The sequence below is a fragment of the Coloeus monedula genome (assembly GCF_965178545.1).
Source record: "Coloeus monedula genome assembly, chromosome: 14".
Taxonomy (NCBI): Eukaryota; Metazoa; Chordata; class Aves; order Passeriformes; family Corvidae; genus Coloeus; species Coloeus monedula.
The window spans coordinates 17,263,781-17,283,258 of record NC_138794.1 but is presented as its reverse complement, the minus strand read 5'-3'; the positions used below and the strand labels follow the sequence as shown (position 1 = coordinate 17,283,258).

The following is a 19,478-nucleotide window of genomic DNA, read 5'->3' as shown; positions in this document are numbered from 1 at the left end:
TGACTTGGTCCCCTGTGAATTCTGCAATATCAAAAGTGTACAGTGACCCCAGCAGCCCACATTTGCTGTTTCCTGCACAGCTCAGAGCTCACAAGGCACACACAGCTTACACATTGTTATCCCCCTGGCTCCTGGTGTGGTAAGTTCGCCGCCCTGCCGTCTTCCCATTCCTCAGCTCCACCGCAGGTAACTCTTTGAAGTAACAGCAAAACTGCTGAATGTTACTAGGAAAAAGGAAATAAGAATGAAATCCTTAAAGGGCAGAGAAAAAGGAGAATATTATGTATTCTGGAGCTAGCTCTTTTAAATGCATAAACACCACTTCATGCAGTAATAGAGGATGGCAATTACAAACAGTTCAAGAGACAAGAAATACTGTAGCAAATACTCATCTTCTGTAACCAACTGAGCAGATCTGAAAATACCATTGTCATCCCAAATTCCTAAAATAATTACATTTTGGCTCTGCTTTGACTAAGAGATACCCTGCCAGACTGAGCTATCATTTCCTAACAACCCAGACTGCATCTGCTGAGGAAGTTAATGCACTTCACCGGCCTCGGCAGTGAAGGGGCAGTCTCCTGTTCTGCCCAGGACATGTCGGGTTTCTTCTGGAATGCTACACCACAGGATGTGCCTCACACCATGAAACACAACTTCATCAACCCACACACACCCACTCCTGCAATCCAAGCACACTTCTGTCCAGTGGGAACTTGCCAAATTCACCTGCCCAATGCTACATCACACAAGCCCCCTGAGACAGGTGGGAGAGCTGTGGAAGGTACCTGAGCGACTGAAGGATTGCATTCATGAAACAAGTGTTCCCCAGGTTCCGGAGGCCTGTGGCACAAAGGGCAGTGGTGCTTCCCTAGAACGAGAACAGTTCAGTTAAAGAAAGATTTATCATTGCTCCACTACTTCCCTCCCTCCTGAGTCATCACGGTTGGATCAGCACAGATTTAAACAATAACCAACTACACTGAGTGCAGCCGCAAAGCCAAAGCAACCACCTCAACAGCTCCAACTGCCTTGAAGCTCCATCTTGACACAAAAACTGCTTCTTACTTATTCCTGTCAACAATCTTTTCCTGTGAAAATAAATCTAGAATAGGACAACACAGAGTTAATCACAGGCTCTTACTGACAAGGATTTGTGTGTGTATATGTTAAATATTCACACTCCAATAGTGTTCAGTAAGAACTGGACAGCAATTTCCCTAGTGCCTTTGAAAAATGAAAGTACCAATCCTCATCCATCTTTTCCCATGTCTAATATGCAGTGTGGCCACCTCCAGGTTGATTTTAAGTCACCAGCACTAGTCTGAGTCTCAGTGGGGTTTTGTGGTATCCAGAAGGCTTTTTGAAAGACAAGACAACAGCATTTATTTGGGGAATAAACAGTCAAGTTAGACTGTGCAAAGAAAAGGCAGAGTGTTGAAAAAAGAGAAGCAAAATATACACCATTTACAGCCTAGAACAATGAACCCCCAGACAGGCTTGCTTTTTGACAAATTATCCCCAGGTTGGGTGGGGAGGAAAGGGAAGAGAAATGTGGACAAAGTTGCATTTATGATTCTAGAATCTGCAACTCTTGGACACATTCCACTGTCTACAAAATATCACATTGGAAGTTCGTCAAATTTCTGGGTATTCTTCATTGTTCTAACAGAATTTGAAAGCTGGGCTATTTTTTAGTATCTCAAAGTGCAATCACCACAGTGTCCTGAGCATATTCTTTTCTCACTCTTGCCCCAAGTGCCACAGCACTAATGCATACAGCAGTGCCCCTGCAGTTCTAGATAAGGATTCAACATGCCAAAAATAAAAAGATAATCTGTTGTTAGAGGCAATACTGAAGTATTAATAAAACTGACAAAACAGCACTAAGTAAGAAGAATAAAAGCAGCATTTAGTTCATGCTTTCTAATTCTTTCTTCTCCTTATCTAAATGTTGCCTGGAATTTTTCTCCTGGTTTTTACTGGCTTTGAGTTTTTCAGACAATGATGCTGTGTACTGACATAGCAACAAAGCCCCACTATTTCTCCCAGGCTTCCTCAATCTCTGCAAGACTGGGAAAGTACAAGAAGCATAAGCAGCACATTCAGATAACCCTGAACTGGTTATAGTAGTGCATTTTTTAAAGCAACTAAACCCCTCCAGACTTTACCAAGCAGCAAGTGACTGCTTTGCTCCACCCTAGGCTCTTCCTCCCATTCACATCCTCTTGGGCCCTTGTTCCTATGGCTGAAGAAGCTGCTGCTCCAGCTCCCTTTGGTGACACTGCTGGCCCACAGCCCAAGAGCTCTGCTCCATCTCTCCCTCATTTTCCCAAGGGTGAAAATGAAGCAGTTGAATACAGCTGGGTCAGAATCTTCCCTCTCCACACTCAAAATCTGGGAGAAATTATGAAAATTAGAAACTCTGTTAATCCCATCTGTGCAAAACACAGACATTTGATTTGGGACATTCTTTGTCTGGAAGAAACTATGCTGCCTGTCAGCCACCTACCCAGGGCTGGATCCTCCTCTCCTGGGTGCTATTCTGCAGATCTGAAGCTAAAATAGCAGGAAGATGAAATGAGAAGAAAAGCTTAAAAGCAGTCCATAGTTTCTCTTGAAAGCCAGTTTTACTAAGCTCTTTTAAAAAACTGGTAATATTTTTTACTTTTTCGTAACAATTATTCTTAGTCTCCCCTCAAAAGAGGGCACCTCCTTCTTTGCCTTCTGCACCTGGGGGAATAAAAAATAAACAAAATACAAAAGCCCCTTGTGTGCTCAGGAAAGAAAAGCTCCACCTTGACATGAAGCCCTTCTAAAGCACAGGGAAGCTCACAGTGTACATCAGCAGAAATGCAGCAGTGTATCAACCATGCTTGTGTGTGAAGGGGCTTTTCTAGGTGTGTGGCCAGAAGATGCTAAAGTGCACCAAGCAGAATGTGGGTCTAGGCCAACTATAAACCTCAGCAGGTTTACAAAAACCCTTTAAACTCACTGTACCAGATCTGTTATACTTACATTTACTTTCAATAACTTGCTGTTCAGAGATGAGTTTTCCAATAGTTTTCTTTTCCTATGTCTGTCTGATGTAAAGGCTGAACTGTTGGAAAGCAATTAAAAGAGGTTATTTACCACAAAAACGAAGTATTGTGTGGAATGGACCAGATATAATCAACTCATGTTTAACAGAGTGATTCCATCTGTCACCAGTTGTCACTGACAGCAAACAGGCTCCCCATTGCTGCAGAGTCTGAAAATGGGCTGCACCTCCCTCGGGGCACAGCCCCATGGCCCACCAGGGAGTCAGAGCAGGATGTTCTGCCCAGGGATGTGTGCCCTCAAGCATGGCCTTATTAGCAGCTACTTATAATCTAAAATACTGATCTTTTTCCTAGGTCAAAGAAATAAAATACTTCTGTCAGGAGAATCATCTAAGTCTTTAAGAACAGAACTTCCAAAAATCAGGACGAAGTTAAGTTACCAAAAGTCAAGAATATGTGGAATGTTAGCACTTGTGAATTATGGCTGACCTCTCTTACTTAAATAAAAATACATGAAACTGTAACATTTCTGTAATACTAAGTGACAAAAATAATCATTTATTCTTTTGCACATCAATGGAAATTAATGGCCCCTCAATTAAACCAGCTGATGATTTTCTCTCTAATTTGATAGTGAAATCATAGTTTGTTTCAGGGTTTGGGGTTTTGGTTGGTAGGTTTTTTCTTTTTTTTTTTTTTAATTAAAAAGCCCTCCAAACATTCAAAAACCACCATTAGACAGAATGAGAGCCTGCACAGTATCATTTACCTCCCAAAAAGTAAGGTCTCCTGGACATTTCCAAAATACTCATGTGCACTTCTCATTATGCTTAAACATCTTTATATCTCATTATGCACCTGACAAGGCCACCAAAAGAAAATGGACAATAATTAAAATATTAATATAACCTACCAAATAATCGATACACTTAACTCAGGGAGGATCCAGACATTTCCCCGAATCACAGCAATTTCTTAGCAGGAGTCCTGGTGGAGCTCAGGGGCATCCTGATGTATTTGGAAGCACTGAATGCACATGTATTTCCGCTTGGCATTATGTAAGACTTTCAGGCAAACTGTGCAAGCACTCTTTTCTCCCTAAGGACTGGCCACAGCACATACATCACCCAGATCAGATTATCTGCTTTCCAGTGGAACAGCACCAGTCAGAGGCAAAGGAAAAAATGTCTCTTCTGTACAGTTCTAAGTTCATAAGCCTTCTTAATCTTTTTCCTACCAAATCAAACTATACAATTAATATGAAGACTACTTCCACCTGTACTTTTGCTTCAATTTCTCTGATAATAAAAGCTTGTTGTGGTTTTTGGACAAACCTATGACAACACTATCTGTTTCATTCTGAAAAATCTCTCTCATTTATATGGAAAAAGGCATTATTGTTTAGGTAGAAATAAAGCTAATTGATATCTAAATTACTGCATTATCATATGCTGCTTCTGTGAGATTCACTGTATAAGAAACAAGACATGAGATCAATTAAATCCATTTGTTCTGCACCTCTGCTTCTTAGCGATGAAAAGGTTTCTAAACACACAGTTCAAAGACACACAGAAGGATTAAGATACACATAATTAGATAAATATACATACATGAAACAAATACCACTTAAATGATGCAGTATTACAAGTCTGCCCAAGGCAGTCTGGGTGCAAACTACTTACTTTTCCAAGTTCTGTAGGTGCTCTCTGACCTTCTGTACCAGGCCCAGCTTGGTATCATTGACTACAAAATCATCACAGCGATAACTGCAAGAAAAGTATTTTTCAGAATATGCAAAGCACCTCAGTGAAGCAGATCAAATCACACAAGCCTATGTATGGGGAAGCACCAAAGGGATCCATCCACTCAAAGATTATGAGGAGAACTTGGGAGCACACCACCTCACACTGAGCTTGGTTTGCTCCGAGAACCCCCGTCCAGCAAAAGAGGGTACAAGCAACATCTTACTACATGGCTTTTCTTCTAGTTTAGTTCTTTAGAAATCAAAAGCATGATATACTGCCTGGCCCAAGGCAGAATTCCAGCTCAACAAAAACTCAAACAGTGTAACCAAAAGCAGACTCAGTAGTCTATCCATGGATTCATCAGAAAAGACCAACTGACACCTAGTAAACAGAACACGAAGCTTTTATTAATTTTTGAACTATTTTAACATTGTAAAGTTATCACTGAAACCTGAAGAGCTGAACAGATACACACAAAACATAAAAGTTGGTGCTATTGAAAAAACAGCAGGAAAGATGGACTAAGATCACCTGAGTTTTCCAAAGTCAGGCCAGAAGTCTGTGGCAACTTGCACCTCGTGCTTAACCACAAATATCACTCCATCACTCATCAATTTCTGTACATACTGTGAAGTATCAAATTACAGCTTCAAATTTTGGCAGACAAGTGAACATGTCCTGTGAGGAAAATTAACTTTGGATATGTTTAATATCAGAACTGTAACTACGTCTCTCCTTTCCCTTTGGCACAAGACTGACTCAAACACAAAATACATCATCATCACCTCAGGCTACTCCTCTGCTGGAGCAAATCCACACTTGCTTCCTAATTTAACGAAGCTACTGACTTCAGGCACAACTGGAATTCACAACACTATTGCAAAAATCTGCAGTAATGCCAGTGTTCCTTCAAACACTACATTCTTAAAAAGGCTACAGAGTTGAGAAAGTCTGTTCATGACCTCTGATTTTTGCCTCTAAGAAGAGAAATTAATATGACTCTCAAGCAGTTATGGGTACTTACACAAGATCTAGAAATTAGTAAGATTACCAGTAAGGGAATTTTTTTTTATATTTTTAAAGATGGCCACAGACCAAGTTAGTTTGGGAGGGGGAAGAAGTCTGTTAATATGCTGCTTTTTCAGCCATGTCTTAGTTAGTCCTTGGCAGCTTTTTCAGCCACCTACAATGACCTAATGAGGTGCTCCTGCACTCCCACAGGACACCAGTCTCCCAGGCCAACCCTCAGAGCACACCAGCCCAGCCAGCTGAACACCCAGACTGGAACCCTCCTGAGCGAGAACACCCCAGCTACACCGGCACAGTTACACTGCTACTAATGCTGGACTAGCTACTGTTGATAAAGCAGGGAATGGAAGCCTCTATGGGAACTTACTGCTGAAAGATGATTAAATTGCTCCCATGCCCTGAAGATCACATTAACCTTATTTTCACATACCAGTTTAGTACTTGCCCCAAGATGGAAGAGTAAAACCAAATACATCAGTAAATATCAGGGTCGTTCCAACACTGGAAAAGTACTTTTAAGTTTCACTCAGAATCAAGACAAACTTCTATTTCTCTTTTAAATGAGCAGGGTTTTTAAACCACCTATCTTGCAACACTGAGGATTCAGCATTACTATTAGAAATAACAGCATTACCTCCAATCTATTTTGGATAAACCAAGTAAACAGAGTGAGAAATAGTTTATGTTTTAGTTACTTAAATTTGCTAAGCCCATACACCTTAAGGGTAAACTGCTGAGAAATTACATCCTACATGTGAAGCTGGCATTCAAAACAGATGTTTAATTTGTGATCCTCAGGATTATCGCAAATTAACAAACACCTTTTTTGCACACAGCAGCTCTACAATATGCTTTAACAGCAACGGCATGGAATAAATTCTATACCTTCCAGAGGGTCCCTTATATGGCTTAGGACAGTATTTTCCTCTATACACTCTATTTTTAGTACCTCTGCTACCTCCAAGGCCTGGTCTCTGCTGGCCTCATTTGCTTCTAAAATGGCAGCAAGCCAGTGGATGTACGCACTGCTGGGAACAGGAGTGCTTAGGAGGGACAAAACTTCATGCTGTGATTAAAAGCCCTGACTAGATTCAAAGAATTTGAAGGAGAGGAAAAATTAAGAAAACCCAGGTTTCCTTAGTTATGCCAACACTTTATATGAGTAAACAAAGAGGTCAAGTTCTACTGTCTGGATAAAAGGCTTTTAACTCTTCCTATTTTCACTGATTGTAGAATGCAAAATAAGAGTACTAAGCAATCTCATTTTCCAATGCTCATGGCACCAGCACAGTAAGCCTGGTTTATTTTTTAAAGAGAAACATCCTCACAAAGACTAAAAAAGAATTTTCCTAAGTCCTTGACAGTTGGTTCTTTTTACACCAACCAGGAACACACACACCCCCGACACAACTGTGTCCCTTTAAGGGATAACAAGGAGGGTAATGGGTGAGAAATCAGACCTGCAAACTGTGTTTGGGATTAAATGAACATAGGAAACATATTATGCAAATATATAAACAAGGCAGCCTTTCTTCTTCTGTGCCAACTGTCTGTGCACTAGCACAGAGAAAACCAATTTAGAAGAGTCCTCTTTCAGGAAAGCAGGGTTCTTACACATATCGTTTTACTTCTCGTGCACAAAAAACCAACTAACACAGCAGGGGAAAGCATCCTACGATAGCTTGAAGACAAAAAAGATCTGTACTTCTTGCAAACTCTTTGTGTGTAGTACTTTAGAACTAACTGAAAGGCTGATTACCTCCAAGAAGTGGAATTCAGGACTCTCTTTTTCTCAGCAGTTAAAGTCTCAAACGTAACTTAGTCTGAGGGTTTAATATTGCATCTATTGTCTCAAAAGTGACCAAAGAATCAAGAAGAGAGTTGTACTCTCATAATAAATAAAATATTAACAAATTCTCTCAACTTTTCCACTGTTAAGACTGAGCAGTTGAATTGGAGGACAGAGTAAAACAACAAAACCCTCTGGAAAGACTGCATGACAGGTTATGACATGGCCAAAGGATCAAATGCTGCCTTCTTAGAAAGCCCATACAAGCCTGTTCACTGCTATTATCATGCAAGCCAACAAACACAGTAAATTGGGATCCATAGGATAAAAATGAAATAAGAGTATTCTACTCAACTTTGTGCAGTAAACACAACTGCAAATAAAAACATAAAAGCCAGCACTGCATCAAAATATCTCCATTATTTTTAGAGTAGAAGTAAAATTCAATTAAGTCATAAGATGGTATTTTACTGACTTTCAAATTATTGAGGCAGCCCACACCAGTAGCATAAAATATCCATCTTTACATAAAAGTTCACTTAAAAGAACCACCATGGCATAAACTTAGCAACGTCTACTGGATTCATGTCCACACTAAAGCTAACAAAACAGCCTTTTCAAACTCACTCTCCACAATAATTAATTATGTCTCAACTTTACCCAACTATTTGCTTTAACTGGCACCACTATTTGACAGCAGCCTCCACAGTACTGTCCAAAATAAAGGGGGAAAAGTTGATCTGAATGCCTTCTCCTTCATCTTTAAACTTCTGTGCTCATTTCAACTGGGTGCAGTAACAAATTCAAGTATCTTTTTCTGATTATCATGAGGGAAAAACCTGAAATATACTAAATGAAAACAAAGATTAACTGCTTTTGAAACTTGTTCAGCTTCACATTAGCACAGGAGTTATAATTTGCTGGTGAATTACCCACAACAGGAACTCCCCAAGGCAAAGCTGGCTACAATTAGTTCCAGTTCATCCATAGATGACTCAGCCTCGACTACAGCAGAAAAGACATCACATCACATGCTAAACTGCTTCCCTTGTGTGCTACCAGAAACATGTGCCTCCCCGAGGTGCAGATCTGCCTGCCCCTCACCAGCACAGCAGGGATCAGTAACAGATCCCACAGCCCCCAGTCTGGCTACTGGTACTTTGTAATGCCCACACGGGGTTTGGGATAAGGTCAGCAGGGTGCTCAGACTTATCCTGCTGATAAGGTCAGCAGGATGCTGCTGTAACTCATCAAGCCTCAGCAAGTTTGGAACACTATTTGTCATAATGGAGATACAATCAAGACTTCAACTACCCCACTAAAATTCCTCCACAGATTATTACCTTCAGAATGACTAGAAGACAGGGCATAATTCAAACAAAACAAAAAGCCACAACATAGAACTCAGCTGCTACCTGTATTAATTGGGAAAGTGAAACTAGCTTCCCAAAGCTGTTGCAATCCTGGTAACCTGTGCACATGTATCCCTTAGAAAACTTGTCTGTTTTCTCATGTATTCACACAGGAGCAGATAAAAATGCTGGTCATTAAAATAAAATGCAAATAAAAGCAAAATTCCCCTACATCACAAAGCTACTCCAACCTTTCTTCTATGTTTAAATGCCTACAGCTGCTTGCACCATCTGAGCAGCTTTTGTGTTGCTCCAAACATTTCTTCAGGTGAAATCACTTAACTGGAGTTTTACTTGCAGGGGATAAAAGTATGTGTTACAGAAGCATTCCTCATAAAACTGGATACCCAAACTTCAACAAACAGATTTTTTCCTGATGGACTACCCAAAAGACACCCAATTATTTGAACAAAATATGCATCAGAGGAGCTACATACCCAGTAATTTTACAAGAACATAACAGGGATTTCCCCAAGATTTACACTGTTCAAACCCACACTGCACAAGTAACACCACACAGGAAACCATGGAGCACCTGCAAATGGGGAAGCACCTGTCAACAGGTTTGCTTAAGGGGAAAGAGGATGGAGGATGCTGAGGCAAAAAGCAGTGCTCTCCATTGACTCCCAGTCCGTGCCTCCTGGGGAACAAGGACACTGGGGAATCCAACATTAGCAGCATCAATATTAAGTTTCCCTAAACAGTGCTTATCACACTCCAAGAACCCCACAGAAGGAATCAGCCCAGGCCATTGTGCTATTTAAAGAAATGTTTCTGATTCTTCTCCTTACTCTTGCCAGAGACCTGATGCTGCTTCCCAACAGGATCCATCACTTTCCCGGACTCACAGAAGGTACACATACAAACACAACTCGAGTTCAGATCTCTTGGGCAGGAACTACAGTGTAATACTTTACTTTCTGAATCCTGACAAATAAAGTATATGTGAAAGGCTTCCACCAGCTTGATGGAAGGAGTAACTACAACCAAACAGCTTTCGCAATTAAGAGGTTTGGGTCTCCACATACCCCAAAGCAAACAGAAGCAACTCCAAACCCCACAGCACTTATCTAGAAAAGTTTCTTCTGTTTAAGTCAGCTGACATGTAAGAGTTTAGCCACAGCCAGTGCTACAATGCACAAGCAAAAGCAGAGTGTTCTAAAAATACAGGTCTGGAAATCAAAAGATGAAATGTTCAAAAATGTGTGTAATATAATGTTGCACAAGAGTCTGATGTTTTCACCTTCTAGAATATAAAAAGTTGTCAAATTACAGTGTTTAAACCCTTACCAGTATGTACTGTAACTACTGCAATCCATACACACAGTATGCTGAACTTTCTCCTGTTTTTCTGTTTTCTTATGATTGGTCATAGGAATCTGTGCATCTTCGTAATGCTTTTTTGCATGGCCATTCACATATCTAAAATAAATGAAAAAGAAATAAGTTTATACTTCTAAACAGCTAATTAGCATTCATTTAAAAAATAGGAATAAAAAAGGCATCCAATATTTACACAGGCATTAAAAAAGACAATTCACTTGTGTGAAAACACTGGTTAAATTTTCCAACATTTTCCCCCTTTACTCTCTCATGTGGTCCAAATTAGCCCCTCCATCTCCTTGTACCAAATCCCAGGATGCATGCTCTTAACAGTCTAACGCACTTCCACAACTGAGAAAATCCTAAACTCCCTTTATCCATACCTGTAAGTGCAGGAAGTCCGTACTGCTTTCCCATATACTCTTCTTAATGCTCCACCTTTTTTCCCCCCAGCACTTGTGTTTGGGATCCCTTTAAGAGAGTGCTGACCCCCATCTGAAAGCACCCCCATTTTCAGCTTTCCAATTTTGCAGCATGATTTAATGTTACAGTCATCCTGTTCATGAACTTGAAGGGCTCTGGAGCTTGTGGTTACAGAAGGGAATAAGAAATCTAAAATCCTGCAGCTCTTTTGCTGACACAATGAGCATTTTCATGCCCAAAGTCTGAGATACAGGAAATTAAGCACCTTTAATTTAAAAAAAAGTGTCCTTATAAAATGCAAGAGCCCCAAGGTATATTAAATCTTCTCATTCAATTATTTTCCATTCTAAGGATGGGAGCAGTTTGGAAAGACAAAACAAACTGCATGAATAACTGACTCAGTGTCTACCAGCTGCATGTAAGAAGGGCCATTTGTGGACAGTAATAATATTTTTTTTTAAGATTAGCAACAATTAAAATATTCCAATTATTTATTTCATATCATGAAGTATTTCCCGCTCTCTTAGGTCTCACCAAGTATAGATTTATTAAATAAATAAATAGAGGGGAAAAAACGGTTGGTGTCAAAAATTCTAAGATACATTATTAAAACTGTGGCACTTTGCTACCCAGATCAAACAAACAAAACCTTGAGTTTATTCAATCCACTTAAAAAGATGAAGTCACTAAGTTTAATGATGCTTTCCCAGAATAACAGCACACCAACACATATGTTACCCAACAGATGAAAACATGTTTGCATCTCAGACACTGTCTAAATGTCCACAGTAACTGCAGCCCATTAGTATGTGCATCTCAAACTTTTACGTAGCAGCACATTTTCTACAATTATCCTGACATATAAATAACAGCATTGACTGTATCATTCATCTATGATGTATTTGGAGTACTTCAACTAATACAGACATCAAGCAGGTGTAGCCTGAAGGAATTCTGCTGGCAGCTAGTTCTTACATGCTATGGTAATAACTTTAGGTCCAAAACTACACTGCAGTACATTTAAGCTATTTGCAGTCTCAGATGAATAGTTGCTGTTTCTCTCAAAATAAGATGTGCCAACCTGTGGCTTTCCAACAATTTTTACTTGGGTTTATCTTAACACAAAAGAAACATCTTCCACGGAATGCAACTTTACAATAAATTACCAGTTCTCCAGACACTTTTTGAACTGAGCAGTCACATTTACTGTCCACTTTACTTGAAAAACCCAACAAAATAAAACCCCCATATCTTGAGTATAATCTCTGGACTCTCATAAGGTAGCAAAGAACCATGTTAAGCATAAACATACAATGTTAAATGAGATAATAAAAGGCTTATTTCAGGGAAATTTTGAATGAACTGAGAGTCAAGCAATAAAGGAGAAAGATAAAAGTCTGATCAAAAGATTTGCACACTAACATTGTACCCACCTTCCACAATGGACACTCGAACACGTCAGACAGACCCAGGGACTTTTGTTTGACCGGCACACTATAAGATTTAAAAAAAAAAAAAAGTCAAATGAATGAAGTCTACTTGATTTTAAAATACAATACAAAAAAATCAGAAGGACAAAAACACTGGTAAACCTTCTGATTTTTTCTTTTGGCTTTTAATAAGACAGTCCAGTGAACACAGGATAAAAAGCTATAGCACTTCTGTTTCATAAAACTTGTTCTACAAGAAACCATTTTAAAGAAGGTATTGCAAGAAAGCCTGGCAATCTGATAAGAAGCACAGAGAATAAATTACTGTGCAATGCATGATAATACACACCATTTATACAACGTGTATTCCTACTCTGCAGTGCTGATAAAGAATTTATCCATAATGACTTCACCCTCAACGTAACACCAGTGCTGTGCTTCACAATTTACTCAAGACATCAGAAGATGTTATCTAAGTTTTTGGCTGTCAGATGTTAAGTCTAGAAAATTTAAAACATGGATGTTTAAAGCTAAAGAGCTTAAACAAAACCAATGGCAAATACTAAAAAAAGATGAAAGACCATTCCCAGGGTAGAGCCATAGAAATGGGATATTCCAACTCTAATTCTAACCCAGCAGCATGTCACTGAAAGAGGGATGCTATGAAATACAGCACTTAAGATTTGAGAAATAAAATTGTTAACTATCCATTACCACAAAATTTACAAAAATAATATTACACTTTGAAATACCCAACTAATATGATGAGAAAATTAAAACAAAACACTAAGTGCATGGCTACAAGATCAGAAAACAAAAATAAAATACTACTTTGATTATTCCCAAAATACAAAAGGGTATGATAACAGATAATTTTTTTACACAACATAGATTTCTGCTGCCTGGAACAGCCAGTCAAGAGAGTCACAGAGGAAAGAGAAGAGATTGGGAACATGAAAGCCTGTGAGGCCAGGGGGTAGAAAGACAAAGAGAATAGGACTGACACTGGTTGTACATGTAAATTACATATTGTTATTTATTGTGGGAAAGCATGAGAACAGCCTTCCCCTTCCGGAGTCACATCTTAAAACAAGAACTGAAGCAGCACAGAAGCTGCTCCAGGGTAGGATCAATCTGAGCAGGCTAATTCAGGACTTGTAGCAAAACTCAAAACACAGTTCACCAAGCTATGAACCATGGTACATAGCAAACTGTTAAGATCAAAGACTATTGGAGAACATCAAGCTAAGAAAAGTAGTTTCTTTATCAAATTAAATGTTCATTAAAAAGGAAGGGGTCAATTTTGAAACAGCAGAGAACCAACAAGCTTAGCCATTTAGAAGAGCTAATATATTTTTCCACTACCAGATTTTACCTTTTTGATTTAAATCAGATGGAAAAAATAAAGAGTACACTGCTTTTTAAACAACTGGGTTTTGAATCTGAATTTATTATTACAAATAGCTGCTGTATGTCAACTCAAAAGCTAAATCCAAGGCATGTTTAAAATGAGAATGTTACCGTACTATGTGGGGGAAAAAAGGCACATCCTCCAGAAGTATTTTTTGAAGTAAGTACTTTAAACTCTCCAGTCAAGACTCCAGAACTGGTTCCTTCAGCTGCTTTACTTGAGAAACACATTTTTTCATATGTCTCAGTTTTCCGGCATTGGTTCTCCAAAGCTCAATTTTTCTATTTCTAAAGCTGTTTATTCCTACAGCTGTGATGGTCATCTTGCAATAGATAGAAAGCAGCCAGGTAGAGCTGTTTTGGTTTACATTTCAAGTCAGGAACATGGAAGAAGTTTGTCTAATTTGACCAAAATGTTACTAAGAAACCCAAAATTTAACACTGGCAAACAGAAGAGAAAGGAAAAATCTTAAACAGCCATTATCAATTAAAAATGGGCTAAAGGAACCATTGGTCTACCCTGATACAATTTTATTTGCTTGAATTTCACAAACTGCAATGTAAAATAAGAACCAGAAGGAAAGAAAAAGAAGCCAAAACCATTCATGAACTTAATCTGTGTTCAAATGCTGCGTGAACAAAGCACTACCCTACACTTTCCATGCCAGGAACATTAAAAGGTCTTCCTAGCATTAAAATCCTAACAGAAATCTCCCACTTTGAAATCACATGTTTGCTTTCACTATGTTATCATCTATGCATGGAACTGGTTCTCAACCAGTAGGTGAAAGCATTATGATGGAAACTGTTACTCCTACTTTCCACTCCTAGCAGACAATTACAATTTCACATTAAGGTACTTTAAATACCTGTACTGCTTGTTTGTCAAGTGTTAAATTATACCAAAGTAGTGCCCATTCTGCAGGTTTAAATGTTCTGCACAAAGTCAGCAAACAAGTCCAACTTCTGCACAATGCCAAAAAAATCACATACACTAAAACTTTCCATCTTTCATATCAGGGAATAGGAAAAGATGGCTCATTTGTTTACTTTAACTTTTAGGAAGAACTTTGGTCCAATTGCATCACATCAGAAATGTGTAGTTTATCTTCTGCACAAACATCTCCACCCACAAAGAACTCACACCACATGGAAGTGTCTCCCACTAAGATTAAACACAGAATCCAGTATTAAATCTGTGACCTCTGTTAAATTAAATTGCTCTATTCTCAGAGAATTACACAATTGATTTTTTAACACATTGCTGAAGACTTCATTTTGTATTTCTCTGAGGCTAGCTCAGTAAATAGCTGCATGAAAGCCTGGCTCTCCAGGTATTCCTCAGTACAGATCCTGAAGCAGTCACCATCTTGCTACTTAATAAATTTAATTACACTGGAAGTTTCAGGCATTAATCAGGACTATCAAGACAGGCACCATGGAATGCACAGCAAAATCACAAATCACTGTCCAGAACTACCTATAATCTAAATTAGAGGTAGACAGTTTGGCTTCATATGTAAAGACACTGCACATTATTCCTTTCAAATGGGGTACTGACATGAATGCAGTAAGCTTCAAAGCAGACCAGAAGTGAGAGGGAGAGATCCATAGCAAACCCTTCTCAATTCAGAAGAACATTACACAGCCCTGGAAGTTGACCCTTAAAACAGACTTGGGTGTTCTGGACTTTCAGGTCAGACAGTTACACTAAATCATGAGGAAAGACTTTCAAACCCATTTGTATAGCTACAGATGTATTCCTTCCATAACCAGTTTTCCAATTGGGATTTTGGGGTTTGGCTTGCTTTTGTTTTAGCACTACTTAAAAGAGAGAGGGGTGCATTACATTAGCATCCCTCACTTTGGATTAAAATTATGTTCAAACATTGTAACCACATAAAAAAAATTATCTGCCTTATTTAGTGGTATATAGACCAAGGAACACTGGCCGCTTTCTCAGCTTGAACAAAAGTTTGGCTACTGAAACAGTTATCAACTGCCTCAATTTGCTGTATTTTTAAAATAAATTCAAGTGGTCAGGCAAAGACAATACTTAAGTGTCAAAAGAAAAGCTGCAATGCCACAATCTCATCTGAGGCACTGTCATTTGCCACTTTACATCAAAATCATCTTATTCAGAAGCTCAGAAACACAATTTTTCATCATATAATAGGAAGAATTCTTTCACAGAATGATTTCTCTAAGTAAAACTTGAATACTGATTTGTTACTCAGTTTACAAAGCCCTCTCTAAATGAGGAGGAGTACCAATCTATCCCCAGGAGAGCAAAGAGTCATACATAACTTTGGGAACACTCAAGAGACATCCATGCAGCTTCCACTTTTTGTAAGTCAACTGGGTAAGGTTCACTGAGTTATGCCAAGTAGAATGAGCAAGATATGGTTAATCAGTTTGGTGTTCTCACCACAGGGTCCCCCACCCCATTCTACCCCACGATCATGCAAATATGTACTTCTCATGCTTATTTTTTTCTTGTTGAAAACCGACTCCAAGTGCACTCTTGCGAAGCGTGAATGCTCCTGGCAAACACTGCATTTCTTACACAGCAAAGATGCAGACTGCCACTGAAGGAAAAGTTACAGACACGTAAAAGTGTACAATCAACCTGTGAAATTAATGGGTTTGTTTAAACAGCACACTGCATAGCTGAGAAACTGGCAATAGAAAAAAGCAGCAGGAAGAGGAAGAGACAAACAGGAAGCAGTTTTTGTAAAGCAGCCAAGTTCAGAAACCTGCAAGATGCAGTGTCCACCAGAGACCTGGCAGCAGCACAGCCACAGCGCAAGTGACCCCGGGCCAGAGCTGCTACAGAACTGTGCTTACAGCCAGGGTTTAAAATAGCCCTTCATTGCATCACTAAAGAAAAGGTCACAAAATATCAGCACATTAAGAGCAATACTTTGGTCCTTCTGTTAAAAGCACATTGAATGGAAACAAGATTAGGGTCACTAAACTGTTTCAAACAGTCCCCACAGCCTTTACCAGACATCCTGGGCTCTGCTCTCAAAAGGAGCTATAGCAGCACTCCCACGTTACTGGCCCAATTATACACTTCAACAGCACAGCGACCTGCACAGAAACATCTCCGGACTAACTGACCTCTGGTCAGTTCACTTTATGTTCACACAGTAGATATGTGAACATTATGTTCACATAGTTTCAGCTACACTGAAACAAGCTAAACTGAAAAAAAAAAAAAAAACAACCAAAAAACCACCACTGTTGCTCCACTCAGGAAGAAGGAACAGTACTTACATACTTGTGGTGTCAGTGGTACACTGATACTGTGCTGAGAAAATCATCCCACAAACACGTGCACTTGCTGACAAAGGCATACAATATGCTACTTAAGTACAGCATATTGCACATACAACATGTAACACACATGTGCCTATCAAAAAAACCCACAAGAATACTGTTACAAGAAATTGACTACTTTTCCTTTCTCATACCTTTCACTTGATTTTGCCTTAAAAATCCCTCAGTGTCCTGTTTAATTATGATTTAGTAGGCAGACTTCCATTTTACCCCTTAAAGAACCTGACAATTGAAGCAAAAAAGAGCTGGGCAGTCTCCATTAGCAACATGTGAAGAAAAAAGCAGCAACAACCCACACACCAAAATGAGAAACCCCTTCTTTGTAAAACAAAATCCTTCTGCTGTGACACATCAGGCCTAAGGAACCAGACTGAAAGCTACCTTTTCCAAAAATCTGGAAGTAAAGGTGAGAGAAATTTGCAAGCAAAAATCCCGGTGAGAATACAAAATTCTGCACAAGTATTTAATCGGATTTATACAAACCCCTATAGTAATAGCATTTCAAATGCAAAGATTTTCAGTCACAGAATTCATAGCATTTCTCAGAAAGCCCATTTCCATTTTAGAGATGAAAACAAGAGATTGAATAATTTACCAAAAGAATTTTAAGTTTATCAGCATAGATCAGAACGGAGCCTACTAGCCCATACACCTAAGTCCTTTAAATCATTTTAACTGCAGCCAAGGGTAAGATATCCCCAAACCCATCACTCTACACAAAACTTGTAAGGTGATTCGCCAAAACAGCTTTAAATTAAACACATAAAACTTCCCATATGCAATATACAACGGGTACCAGGCATCTAAGTCATCCATGAAAGCTGGTATTCTAGGTAGGGAATTACTCAAGTTATTAACCTATGAGAAACATCAAGGGGACAAAGATGTTGGATGTGGTCCATTCTCTGGGCTTACATGCTAGAGCTGCAAAAAGGTTCTGCCCACTGCTGGAATTTACAGCTCTGGAACTCCCTCTGGATGCAGGCACAAGTCTCTTCAAAGACTGAATAAATCAGCGGAGGAGTTTTCTCCACAAAATCCCCATGCATTCAAGATGTGAACATCTCAAGTTTAATGCAAGTATCTCCTACCCTTGGAAGGCCTTCTTTACAGACAACTCCTAAATGCTGAGGGAAGACTGACAATTCCTTCCCATGAGTAAGTACTTCAAGGGAAGAGTGAGACAAAGCAAGAGAGAGAGTGAACATTTCACCCAGCTTAGCAGTTACAGCTTTCACCTAGGCTGCAGGCTCCACAGCAAGGAATATCCACGCACTCTACATTCAAAATCCACCACGTGAAACACTCAGTTGTTAAAATTAAGACTGGAACCAAGCATTTTCCACCAAGATGAACTGACCAAATCACAACATTAGAGAGCCGTGTGCACTCTTTCCTTCTGGCCCATAAACCAGCATATACAATAAACATCATTTCAAGGCAAAAATCACAAGTCTTCCTCATCACAGAACATCAGTCAAGATTGTAGGGCATGTGGATATGTGCAGAATCAAGACACTCTGGCATTGAAAAACCACTTTATTGCCAGAAACAAAGCCCCAAGGCACATCAGTATTTTTACCAGCAGCATGAAAAAACCCCTAACAGGCAATGTAAGTTACTTAGTACTAAGTACACGTACACCAACACAACTAATCAGGTTCCCAGCTTCTGACATTCATTTGTGTATTTAAAAAGGCAGTTCCTTCAAGTGAACACACAAGCTTTATCATTATCTGACCCTAATGTATGTTTACATTCAGGACGAATCAAAAGTACTGAAAAGACAGGGCGGGCCTTAACATACCCAGAAGCGCAGAAAGAATGCTACCACTATCTTATGATCTAGGAATAGGTTCTTAGAACATAAAGACAGAGTTAAATGCGTGTGACTGTTGACTGGGGTTTTTTTTGTTTGGGTGGGGAATGTTTAAAGTGTATATGCATTTGGGAAAAGCAACTGCCCCACATTTTAAGAAGGCCAGTCAATTCTAGGAGAGTTAACTAATGAAAGTCAGGTGACTGAAAAAAGAAGTAAATGCTACAAGAGTATTTTTTTAACCTCTGAGCAGACAAAAGCCCCATTCTAAACAAAGAATGCAGGAAAAAGGAACATTACAGGCTTTGAAAACTAGAGACGTTCTACAGTTATAAGGCAGCTAGTTTTACTGTCTAGGTTTTAAAGACTACTCCCATTTGTTTCCAAACCTTATTTCACCAAGTTTTTCTTTCTATCCTTCCCTCAGCCCCATTAAAAGATGTTCATAAGTGCACTGAATTTGTTCTAAACTCTTAATCATTACGAAAACATATTCTATTCAACAATATTTTACGTAAGTTTAATTTGTTAGACATCTTTACTGCGTATTTTAGAAAAACAGCATTCTAGTCAAAATGAAACCAGACAGAAGGGGATAAGGTTTGCAATTATACTACTTTAAATGCTTTGTTTTAAAATGAGCTAACACACACATAACTAAAGGAAAAGTTAATAAAAGATGAAATTTCCATTACATTTGTATCAAAAGCAAGAG

General features: G+C 39.0%; 1 protein-coding gene across 2 annotated transcripts in view; it reads right to left on the bottom strand.

Annotated features, from left to right (window-relative positions):
* The window catches only part of USP3 (ubiquitin specific peptidase 3), a 40,901-nt gene that overhangs the window by 12,842 nt on the left and 8,581 nt on the right, over positions 1–19,478 (bottom strand). For both annotated transcript variants that reach the window (XM_082291024.1, XM_082291025.1), the window contains exons 2-7: positions 12,196–12,256; positions 10,307–10,438; positions 4,724–4,807; positions 3,019–3,100; positions 789–871; positions 111–224 (exon numbers count right to left, since the gene is read on the bottom strand). In XM_082291024.1, coding sequence (XP_082147150.1) covers positions 111–224; positions 789–871; positions 3,019–3,100; positions 4,724–4,807; positions 10,307–10,438; positions 12,196–12,256 — 556 coding nt within the window. The remainder of the gene's footprint in view (positions 1–110; positions 225–788; positions 872–3,018; positions 3,101–4,723; positions 4,808–10,306; positions 10,439–12,195; positions 12,257–19,478) is intronic.